At 34.7% G+C, this 13,070-nt stretch overlaps 1 protein-coding gene across 1 annotated transcript; it reads left to right on the forward strand.

The window, feature by feature from the left end:
• Positions 1–2,255: 2,255 nt before the first annotated feature.
• Positions 2,256–12,080, forward strand: LOC100367337 (organic cation transporter protein-like). The gene is made up of 11 exons (XM_002741761.4): positions 2,256–2,320; positions 4,087–4,530; positions 4,767–4,870; positions 5,700–5,854; positions 5,972–6,140; positions 6,435–6,579; positions 6,772–6,869; positions 7,067–7,287; positions 7,570–7,684; positions 9,650–9,859; positions 11,202–12,080. Exons 2-11 carry the CDS (start codon positions 4,087–4,089, stop codon positions 11,299–11,301), a joined length of 1,761 nt encoding a protein of 586 aa, XP_002741807.2. The 5' UTR covers positions 2,256–2,320; the 3' UTR covers positions 11,302–12,080.
• The last annotated feature ends 990 nt before the right edge of the window (positions 12,081–13,070 follow it).

Below are 13,070 nucleotides of genomic sequence, written 5' to 3' on the forward strand. Positions count from 1 at the left end.
CAATATACATTATTATAATAAACACCCACCCCTAACTGGAAATTGATGATGATGATGGTGTTTGTGAGTGCAATGGCACGTCTTTCAACGTTTCACCATCGTGATTCACGTATATTTATGGACTGACGGCGACGCAGCTAGCATGGTCGAATCGAATAGGGTTGTACAAAATGGTAGTCCATCAGTTCCCCCCACAGGCGCACACAGATACACGGGCATAGGCAGTTCGCTAATCACAAACATGCAACTCCCCCGAGACTTGGTCCAACACAAAGTCAAACACAAAATGTTGCATGAAACGCCTGCCATGTTTAATATCAATGTATAGACATCAGTCCGTGTACCATGATATGCACACCGGGTGTTGTCCCAATCTACTAATCAGTGAGCTCTATACAGAGTTGCAGTTCAATCAAAATAGCCTGTGCATGCACCTGCTCGTAAGTACCATCCTATCACCGACCTCCACCAATGTATATACGCGTGTCAGTTTGATAAGCTCATCTACCGTGCACATCCCGCTTTAAAGCAAACACCTTCCATAGGTTACGTAGGTTCGTACGTCTGTTTCCTTATAAGTTAGGGAAGAGGGATCGGCTTATAAGATACCATCATACTTAGAACAAGTCATTGTTAATGACATAGCCCCGTTAGAATTAGGAAGAATAAAGTTGAATTCTCTTTGTCCAGACTCGTATGAACAGACAAAGTAGGTCAAAACGTTTGCAAGATTGTGGGCAGTCAACCATCTTTGACCCGATTGTGAAACTAATTGTCATGAACATGTATAATATGAAGAAAAAATGTCAACAATACATTTAAAAAAACAACAAGATGGCTGCCAGTTGGCCATTTTGGATTCAAACATGAAACGAATCACAATGGACATGTAGATGAACAAGTATAATGTTTGTATCAAATTTGAACAAAAACCAATAATCTTGTTCAAGATACCACATTTTAAATAAAACAAGATGGATGATAGTCGTCCATCTTTGATCTTATTATGGAACAAACTGACATAAACATGTATGATGTATGTGCCAAATATGAATGAAAATGGTTCATAAGCCTTGGCGATATAGTAGGATTGTCAAAAAGCAATATGACCGCCAGGAGCCATCTTTAATCTGATTGTGAAATAAATTGTCATGGACATGTAATAACAAATGTACAATGTATGTACCAAATTTGAACACAAACTGACAAAGCATGCACACGAGACCGCATTTTGAAAACAACAAAATGGCTGCCAGTCGGCCATTTGTGATCCAATCAAAAATGAATCTGAAATATGACTCCAGACGGACGTAGACCGAATTATAATGAAACATTATGCAGCTATTTTGAATGAGTTTAACCGATACCATAGTTCAAACTACTGTGAATATGCATATATTCCACTATACAAGTTTATGTAAAAGCCACACATATTCAGTCAATTAGTGTTCCAACACGAATAGTCTTCCGGTGAGCGGTAAAAGAAAGTGACGAAAGTAGATCTGTCGTAAATTAGGAAATCAGGTGTTATCAAAGAAGTCTACCTTCTTGTGATGTGTTAAATTTCTCAATTATTGAAAGCCATATCACAATTCATGCCATCAATGAAAAACCTGAGAATAGTAAGAATTGTGAGAATAGTAAGGTGATATTGGTCATATATTGTGGGTGTTGCAGTAAGGGTCAAACCAGTATTATGACGTATATTCTTATCAGGTAGTTGTCCCATGTAGAGCAGGGTGTGGTCTCTCTTTAAAGACACATTGTACCACTAATTGCCCAAAGGATCACATCGGATCAAACGTATCTTAGAAAGCACTTAGTATAAGATAAATGTGCTAATAATACATTTCAAGATGTTTGGTCGTGTAGACGTCGTTAGAAGGTCTACAGGAAAACGTACCAATATACATTTGGCGCTAAAGGCTTCCCAGATATTACATCTCGCTGGGAGCGAGAGCGAGACAGCCTAGCAAACTATCCATTTCTCCAAATAGAGTCTATTATTTATATTTCAGTTGAAGTATAGTTCAGAAGGACAATATACGCGATTAATAGAGTGTTGAACAATATCATAGGGACAAGAACAAGACGCTCCAAACGAACTCATGGCCGCCATTTTCATTTAAACTCTATTTCGTTTGTGTCTAGTACTTACATGGCTACTATATGCAAATTGAACACTGAATATTAATGAGTATCAATCTCTTTATATATAGCTATGAATATATGTATAAGCCGAACGACTGTAACGTGGCAACCCCGCATATATACCTGAATATTGGCTGAATATTCGCTGCACTTATTTGACTGGTATAAGGTAATGTGGATGTTAATTTTAATTACATATTCAATGTATCAAAAACAGCTGTATGTGAATATTTAAGTGACTATCGTTTCCTCACAATCTTCTAATTTCTCACACACGGTCAATTAACGAATACTGAATACTGTAAACCACTATTGGGTCAATCTCCATTGCTGAAAACGACGAAATATATAAAAAAAATGTTATAAAACAAATTTCATTTGTTTACATTCTGTACTGTCCAAGAAACGTATGTAAACGACCTAATAATATAAGTGTCGATTTTAACATATACCATGTTTGCGATTTTAATATACTAATATTGACGTATTTTCTGGTGAAATTTTCTTCGAACCAACTGCCGATGCAAACGGAGCCGATAGTACGCACATTTGGTTCACACGCCGTTACAGTTTTGTTTAAAATTAACAACTCGCATGCTTAGGTTATTAACATTATAACTATGAATTACATGAATTTAATAAATATATTGTTTACTAATCGTATTCAGTGGTAGCGTCTTTGCAATGCTTTAACCGTTAGACCCTGGTATTGACATGTTCGTGCCGACGACTGTAGCGATTGACTGATCGCATGTTTACGCTGCCACGCTATAGTGATTTATTTGTAGGACTTTGTAAGGATGAGTGGAGAGAAGTGGACAGCGAGGAGTTACTTCAGCTGACCGTATGTGTGAATAAATCTGGACTATAATGAACTAATGTGTATTCTTTTGGGTCGTTTCTGGTATCTCAACGTATTTGTGTTATCACCCAAGAAAGACGTCAGTTCGACGAACACGAAGCTAGTACCACACATATTATACAATTACTATAAATAGCAATTATAGTTTTCATCCATGTTAAACAGCCCTTACAAAAATAAATATAACAAGTGAACCGAGTAAAACATTTTACTGCCTACATTTTTGAATTTGCATTCTCGTGCACCGAAAATATAATTTTGCTGACAATAATCGTTAAAATACGTATCAAGTGTAACGCTAGGATATATGACACATAGACAAAGGTATAGAGTTATTTCCTAATTCTAAAACCTGCATATAGCAAACACTGTTAAAAATAAATAATATCAGTTGGCCCTAAAATGATGATATGGGATACAAAATACATTTTTATGAATAACTGAATACACTCAAGCAACCCAAACTGCACATAATTATTGTCAAAATATACAAAATCAATACAATGTCATATCAGATAGATAGATTTCTAGCCTCAAAATAGTAATAAAACAGTAGTGTAAGAATCTCAGTGAATTGCAAACTTAAGTGCAGATAAGTATAACTTTTAAACGTAAACGATGCATAAAATGAAATAAGTAAAATACCACTTAACAATTTGCAAAATGTCACGAAAATATCACACACAGAATCACTATGACAGGTTGTCACTTCATGAGCAATCGACTCAATTTTTCGTAAGCAATAAAGCATAAGATCATAAATTCAGTCCGCTGCTCAATACGCGAAATACAAAAATGTGTAACTTCAGATAAACTACATGACTGAGCACTCGTATTACCATCCATTACACACGTTTTAAATTCTTGAACGCGGTTACATAGAACAAACATCTCTTATATCATCAGTTGATATAATTTGCAGATCTGACATTTCAATGTTATGAAAATTATGTGAATTTGGTCCCTCATAATTTACCGTTACGTCATCGACATATTTGCCAATGTGACACAAACACAAAGTAACACATTTTGCTGGTGTTGAAAAATGTAAAACATTTTAAGATATTTTACAGATGTTGCACTACGACGATGTTTTGCGAAATATACTGGGAGAGTTCGGCACTTACCAGAAGGCGTGTTTCATTCTTGTTGGTATAGCAGCGCCCTTGCCGTTAGCGCTTGTGACATTATCGCCAGTATTTCTATTTGCAACCACCGACTCATTGTGCAAAGTACCAGAAGCTTCTGAAATCAGTAAACAGATTTGTTTTAACAACACTATCGGTAACTGTGACCTACTGGTGAAGAATCTCACCATTCCAAGAATCAATAAAGATATTGGATGCGGTTCGGTATCGGTATTTGATCAATGTCGTCGATATAACATATCTTATGATGACATTGCTGCCTACCCTGAAACAAATATCGAAAGTTTTATTAACAACAATGAAACAATAAAATGTGATCATGGATGGGAGTATGACAGATCACAATATAAATTAACAGTGTCGCATCAGGTGGGTACAGTTTTACTTCATTATGTCAAATATGCATTTCCATACAGTAGCCCTAATTGGAACTCATTGAATATGTCTTTAAGACTCCTTCATGTAAACTATTCACAATGATTGTTGTGTTTTTAATATTAAAGATGCATATTTTAGTCGTTTTTTTACTATGATTGCAGAATTAACCTACTTGAACTACACAGTGACTGGAACTTTACTAATATACCATTGTCTTTCCTTCCAAGTTTGACTTGGTTTGTGACAGGTTCTATATGAATGCTCTGCCAACGTCTGTTTATATGTTTGGGATGCTCGCCGGCTCCATTATTTGGGGATATGTTCTTGACATGTGAGTTATAAAATGTAATCTTGAATGAGAATCGCGATATCATTTCAATCATTACGTTTGTTTTATTGCTACGGTGGAAGAGGAATGTTGCTGACTAGATAAACGTGGACTATACAGGTCATATTGCATATTTAAATATCTACGTTCGTGTATTAATATATGTATTGCTGTATTTAGCATTACATATTTGCATACATTGTGTTTATGTAGATGTATGTGAAAATCAGTCTCTACAAATATCCAATAATATGAGGTTATTACGAGAATACCTCAAAGTATGCACGAAGACAGTACAGATGGAGCATGCGCGGCGTACTGGCTCAGTGCATACTTTGAGGAATTCTCGTAATAACCTTATTATTATACATCTTTTCCTTCCAAGCATACATCATGGGAATGCCGAAATCCAAAAAGTTTACAACAGAATCAGCGAATAATAAGGTTATTACGAGAATACCTCAAAGTATGCACGAAGACAGTACAGATGGAGCATGCGCGGCGTACTGTCTGAGGAATTCTCGTAATAACCTTATTATTATACATCTTTTCCTTCCAAGGATACATCATGGGAATGCCGAAATCTAAAAAGTTTACAACAGAATCAGCGAACTTCTTTGTGTGGAGTCCGGTCAAACACCGATGGCAGCCATGTTTGTTTTTATTATTAGAGGACGCTTACGCGCGTAGTCATTCCATATTTGGTATGCGCTTTTCCTTATATGGTAAAATACCCCGTAAAATACCGCAAAATTACGGCACGCTGTAACTTATGGCGTTACGGTGACAGATGTATAATAATAATACATATTATTATTCATTTTTTTTATAGGTTTGGTAGAATGACTGGTTTCATGGTTGGAAATGTCCTATTAATAATCACTGGTATCATTGGAGCATTCCCTTTTAATTACGTGATGTTCGTTGTGATGAGATTTTTTATCCCTGTATCTCAATACGGTGTATACCTTGCTGGTTTTGTTTTAGGTGACGTTGATGTATTTTATTATTCTCCGTATAATTGTCTGGTCGCATTATGTTCACATTGACATGTCATGTTCGACATGTCTTTATTTTATAGATTATTTCTATTTGTCTTCACAGTTTGCGAGTATGTTGGACCAACAAAGCGTACATTTACTGGAATGATGTATTCTTCATTTTTTAGTGCCGGTTACATGGTTTTAGCAGTCTATGCCTATTTTATACGAGAATGGTGGATTTTACAATTGGTGACAATTGTTCCAAATGTGATATTTTTGATTTACTATTGGTAAATTGCTTTCTAACTCCATCTCCATATTGTAGTTTATTGTATTGATACTCGCGTGTATAGTTGAAAACCAGGACCAAAATACAGTGACCGCACAAATTTTACAGTTACACTCTTAACAGCTAAAATATGATCTCAATTGCAACACCGTGCGTGAAATAAATTGTCCGATTCATTACTATTTATCAATTTACTAATATGTGATCAACTTAGTAACTATGTCAAAATCACACTCAAATCCAAATGTCCAAGACATTAAAAATAACAATATTTTAATTTTCATCATAAATGTAGGGTTGTTCCCGAATCGCCAAGATGGTTAATATCAGTCGGGAGAACCAAGGAAGCTGAGAATATTATCTCTCGCTGTGCAAGAATTAACAAAGTCGATATTCCTAAAGATCTCTTCAAGCAGGAATGGCAAAACGAAACAAAACGTGTAAGTGGAAAATTCGATCATAGCAATACAGTAGTATCACCAATCTTTGGATGATATTTATAGACCCATTATTTGTAAAACGATATTTATCCCAAGCAATCTGTTTATCATTCCATTTTATCGAAATGTTTAAGTTTGTTGTTATTTTTGAAACATGGTTAAATGATATTTTCTCTTTCTGTCTAACTTTAGGACAATACAGGTGACTTAAACCAGACGAAGTATGGTTGCATTACTCTAATAAGATACCCAAACTTGAGAAAGAAAACCATTATCCTATGTTACACTTGGTGAGGTTTTTTGTATTATATTACGGCAACAATTATTGTAGAATTGTTTGTTTGTTTGTTTGCGCATGTAAGGTAAAAACAAACACTATACCAAAATGTTATAAAGATTCAATGGGTTGCATAACTTGTTTTATTTATTCTTTTCATGATATACTATATAAGGAAATACTCCTATTTCTGTATTAATGTTTTAATAGGATCACTATTACTCTTATATATTATGGGATATCATTCGACACGTCAAATCTGGGTGGAAATGTTTACCTTAACATGTTCATATCTGGAGTTGTAGAAATTGCTGCCTACATATTTGGTATCATCCTGATGGAAAATTCTAGAATAGGACGTCGCTGGGCACATTGTTCAACATTGGTGTTTGCTGGTATTGCATGCATTGCCTTAGCATTCGTTCCTCCTTGTAAGTATATATAAATATATTGGCTTATTTATTTGTTTAAATATCCTCTAAACGGAGATATGATATTCACAACTGCATACAACATACTCGCATCTTAGATTCGACAATTTCTCGACAACCTTAAAACATGGAATGCCAATTGCTTGTATATGTTCCCCGACGTGAACGTGTTACTTAGTTCTAGCTTGCTTATTGCGAGCTAATGTTATCTATATTGTATTTGGGAGTCGTAATCACGAATTGTTAGAATTAATGTTAGAAATGTACGTTTTTACTTTATAGGCGGTGGTTACGTTTGGTTAGGAATAACATTGGCGATGTTGGGCAAATTTGGCATCACGTCTGCTTTTGGAATGATATACGTCTATTCTGCTGAATTATTCCCTACTCCTTTGAGGTAAGGCACTGCTTTTGATGCACTTCGTAACAATAATTTGGTTTTGTATCTTTGTTAAAATTACAGCTGTGACCGGAATTATGGCAAATAAATTTGAGATAAGCGACAAATTAAAACATTAACTTCAATGTGACCCCCCTCCTACCAATGTTATTTGTTTTAATTTTAGAAATGATATTAATAGCAATTATGACATACACACATATTTCGAAGTGACTGCATTTGCAGATGATATGACAGTCATTTAATCAACAAGGTTATCTTCTTTATTCGGCAAAGTACAAATAATAAAGACGTTTGAAATGTCTCAATTTACATATATTCACAATTCGGTTATGATTATAAAGCAGACAATTCAAGAAGTGTATAAAATAATATACAAGTTTGAATGAGATGAGATACACAAATTGCGGGAAATTTAATTAGCAAGGGGACAGGTGAGTCAGAGTTATCTAAACTTGTATATCATGAAAAAGATAAATAGGATTAAATGGATGAAAAGCTATTCAAACCCAGATATTGAACTTTCGTAAACAGTGTTTCTTAATAAACAACTCACACCTGTTCATAATCTCCTCTTCAACTGTAATTACAAAACAAGTATGTTTCAGGTGGGGTTGAGTGACTTTGTCAATTAATGTTTACTATAATAGATATTTGGGAAAGAAAACAAAATCTCACGAGAGAATAGAATTGAACTTAAATTACATGCAGGGTCCATAGCGTTGGGAAAATCCTTTGAAAGTCTTTGGATTTTTTGAGGTCTGGAATGTCTTTGAGTTGTCTTTAAATTACAGGAAAAATAAAAAAATCTTCGAAAAGTCTTTAAATTTCTTCATAGTTATTAATTCATTTTAGAAAGGCCCGTTTTCTCTAGGGAACTACCATATCCTCAGAACGTTGATGAGCTTTGGTGATGATGTTGGCCTGAATTAAGGGTCAAAACGTCTTGGAAAATGCAAGAAAGTTTGGACAAAGGTCTGGAAAAGTCTTGGAAATCATTTGGCTCTTGGTGCTATGAACCCTGGCATGTATTGGAAACAACTGTACACCAACAAAAAACTACATAAAAGTGAACTAGACAGCTATGAGCATCCTAATCTTTCGTTAGTGTTGGTATACGGTAATTATGCAGAGAAGTGTTCTTTTCTTGGGGCTAATCCTTAACGTTAAAATTGGGATTACACTTTAAAAAATTGGCTCTTATAACTCCTATCTCATATGTCAATTAAATCTAACATGATAACTACAGAATTATACTTGGTTTTGTAAGATTTTTATACTTGAACTAAACAGAACTTGTAATCTCTCATAAAATTTACAATGTACTTATCAAGAACTATGGGAATGAACAGAATAAAAATTCTTTAAAAACCTAAAAATCTTCTCCAACAGGAAACTGAGAGGGCTCAATTAACTGTTCGGACAACTCAAAATAACCTATGGAAATAAAAAGATGATATTCCAAATATATGAATTAATTTCTGAAGAAAAAAATATATGCATTCTAGAACACAAAACAGAGAATCACAATATTCAATTTGAAAGAAAGCAACATAAGTGATCTTTTCGTCGTAAAGTTTGATATATTCGAAAATAATGTTAACAAATAAAAAAAAATACCAAGACACATTCATAACTAGTACCATACAGTCTTTGAGACAACCAATGATTTGCATAGTTTTAAAAGACTCATTATTCCTCGTATCTCGTGTGTATGTCAAATATTCATATTTTTTCCAGAGTTGGATTCGGCACTTTTGGAATTAGGGCAAACTAGATGTACACTTGCAATTATTTGAAACTAAATACAAGCCAACACTTTGTGATTTTCGTATTTCAGCGTCACACTTTTTATGTTGACAAGTCTCAAGTTGTGTATCTGCAGATGACAATTGATTGTAATAATAGCAATATAAAAACAATTGATATTTATAATAACGTGTCTCATATTGACGTTCCCAGATCAGTCGGCGTAGGAACGTGTTCCATGTGCGCACGTATTGGTGGTATTTTGGCACCTCAATTGCTTTTAATGGGTGAAGTGTGGAAACAACTTCCTCCCTTGGTATTCGGCATCACCTCAATTGTAGCAGGTATATTAATTGTATTCTTACCAGAAACACGGGGAGTAGAATTACCGGAAAGTATAGAAGAAGCCGAACAGTTTGGAAAGTAAGTACATATTTGTTTAAAACTTCTTTTCCTCCCACTATCATTTCCGCTCTTTATAACACCTACCTTTTATTCGTTTTCAATTACATAATTTTGATCTTATGCATGTATGGGCCTTTGTGCACAATAAAGAAATATATTATGGCAAATAATCTGCTGCGATGACGTCATACTTATGGCGTTATGGTGACAGATGTATAATACTACCGGATAATGCTGTATATTATTAATATTAATATATTATTCTCACACCAACACTAACAGAATTTACCATATCGGTATTTTATGTATAACCTTTTATTACTGACTAGTCAATAGTGAAAATCCAGTGACCTGTGCACGAGTAGTTATTTATAAAACATGTCGTCTGCAAGAGACTCCAACATTCGATTCATGTTTTGTATATTTACTCTGATTTACTCAATATAATAATTGTATCCTCGGGGGCGGAGCTACGTCACAGACGTTCTACGTTGCTAAGACGCGCGCCACTGTACCACGTATTTCTATGGGCTTTGTGCGCGCTGCTGTGGAACGCCGGTGGAGCCGGTGAAAACTCGAGAAAACAACACAAACTCAACTTTGAAGTAATCCTGAACAACCAAATTTATATATGTTACACACGTAGGACTAATCTTGTTACACTGTTCAGGGGAGTCTCAACAAACATCCCAAAGTACCGTTTTCTGCGAGTTTTTGGTCTTTGTTTTCACCGCGAGGGTTGCCAGGCGGTAGAAATTGCCCGGATGTCCGCCCCCGAGGATAGAGTTTTCTTAGTATTGATCAATATTGTAATGAAATTTATTCGGGGCTCCGCTACAAAAAGAACGTTACCCGGCCTAGTAATTTAGGAGCGATAAACGACAGCACTTTCTACTGTGTCACACGGTGATTTAGCAGACACACAGAACGACAGTTTTCTCAGGGGGATCCTATTACAGTCTCGGTTCAACCACTTCACGATGTTATCGAAATAAAACGATTCACACACGGATTTTGGATAAAAACAGAGTAGTTATATTCTCCATGAACCATCACATCAACGCCATGCTTATCGAACAGAATTACAGAAAGTGTGCATGTCAATCACAAATAGTCATGTGATATTATATACTCAATATATAGGCTAAAGGTCTACCTAGGTTAACAAATATCCTAGTTCAATAATGCAATAAAGCACAGGTTTCCATTACAATATCTTGTTTTAATGATCCTCAGATGAAATGTATCGATGTAAAAATCATTGGACAATGTGATAATGACAGTAACATGATAAGATACATCGGTTCTTGCACGAATAATATTGAAATGTCTGATTATATCTTATTTGATTTGATTACAGCAAGTATGGAATTATTCAGAATAATGATCCACGCAAGCAAAATAAGGGGGTGAATATTGTTGCGAACGAGGACAATTCCGTGGAATTAAATGTTTTGTAACACACCGTATTGCATCAACAATATTTAAATGAGTTTTTAATGAGCTGTTGATCGTATAACATTGCATATCACTATTATCGATTATTTTCTTAATTTAACTAGGGTATATTTTATAAGAATTTTGTTTTATCACAATAGTCTACAGAATGCTTCTGTGCCGATCGCTATTTTGGGTGATTTGGGTTTCTGGTGTTTTTTATCAACGCAGATGAATGATGATTTACATAGTAGTTATGTTTAACGGGTAAATAAATTAGATGCATGCATTGTTTTAATACATAATTGCGGACATTTTGACATATTACGTAATAAGCATTTGTTTAGAAATAACAATTGAGTTGCATCATGCATAATGTACAGCTACTTGAACAATTCGCAATTTTGGGGATATACAGAATTTGTAATTTGAAATTATATATAAGTAAATATCCAAAATTACATGTCACCTAGATTCGAACCAATGATCTTACGTACACAAGACTATTATGCTAACCACCAACCAGTCGACTCGACCGGACTCGACAGCAGATAACTAGGGTTATGAATAAGGCTTCCGCAATTACCAAAGTGTGAAATCGTTCAGGTATTCGCGATTTCTCCCATGCTCGCCACCAACGACCAGCCAATATCAAGCGTGATTGCGACAACCACTGATTTGTATATTAGTCTAATGGAGGGGATTTACAGGACGTAGAATGCACTCGTAATTGGAAATTATATAGATATATAAATCTTAACATAAATCATGAAAATTACGCATTAAAGAACATTATCATCAAGCGTGTTTAATTAATGAAAATGGTTTAGTGTCTACAAATACTTAATTTTACTTACTTTTTTAAGAAGAAGACTGGTGTTGAAGATGACTGGATTTATTCATTGACAATAGTTTATTCCTTGTTACGTAAGGAGCAACATTTCCACATAAATTAGTTAAAACAAATGGTAGATATAGTGATTATATTCCAATGCTATATCCAGTTGAACTTGAGATTAAGAAGACTACAGAATGTGCTTTTATTAATAATACTAAGATCTTTGTCTTGAACTTGGCTTCAACGGCCAGCCCAATCTGATTAAAATCTGATGTATTGCATGGCGTGGATTTGATTTTATATATTTTATTTTATTTTTACTATATATTTTTATTATTTTGTGATTGCTTTTATTATTATTACGTATTCTTATTTTGTATTACTTTAACTATCGCCACATGCTTTCGCGATTACCAAAACTCTTAAAAAATGTCTAACAAATAAATAATAAATTAAGATAAAAGAAAATGTACAATACAAATAATTAAATCATATTTTAATACGATTGGCGCTAACCTTTTACCATGCCATGCATAAGAAGAGATGATTTTAATTTTACTGCAGGTTTCAAACCGAAATAATTTGATTGTGAATACATATTGCATGAGTGTCTCTTTTTTAAAACAGTATACATCACAAATTCTTGTGAATCGCTAAATCCATCTGTCATATTGTTGTCATGGTACTTAATGATTGTTGGGACGTGACATTGAGATTTAATAGTGAAATCATAGTCAGCTCCAGGGTGGCTGATTAGTGATTTTCTTGTGAAGGATACCAACACGGGATTTACAGACGCGGGATTTACACACAAACGTTCTGCGCTGAAGAACCGGCGAGTCACATGTTAACCTATTTTTAGTTTCGCTATGCGAACCGGTTTGTGCCAGTGTCAGTGACCATAGAAGATAAATGACCTAATTTCTTTAAACATTGTTATCACGATTTGTGGGC

The sequence above is a fragment of the Saccoglossus kowalevskii genome, chromosome 11 (assembly GCF_978046115.1).
Source record: "Saccoglossus kowalevskii chromosome 11, keSacKowa6.1, whole genome shotgun sequence".
In the NCBI taxonomy this organism is placed as follows: Eukaryota; Metazoa; Hemichordata; class Enteropneusta; family Harrimaniidae; genus Saccoglossus; species Saccoglossus kowalevskii.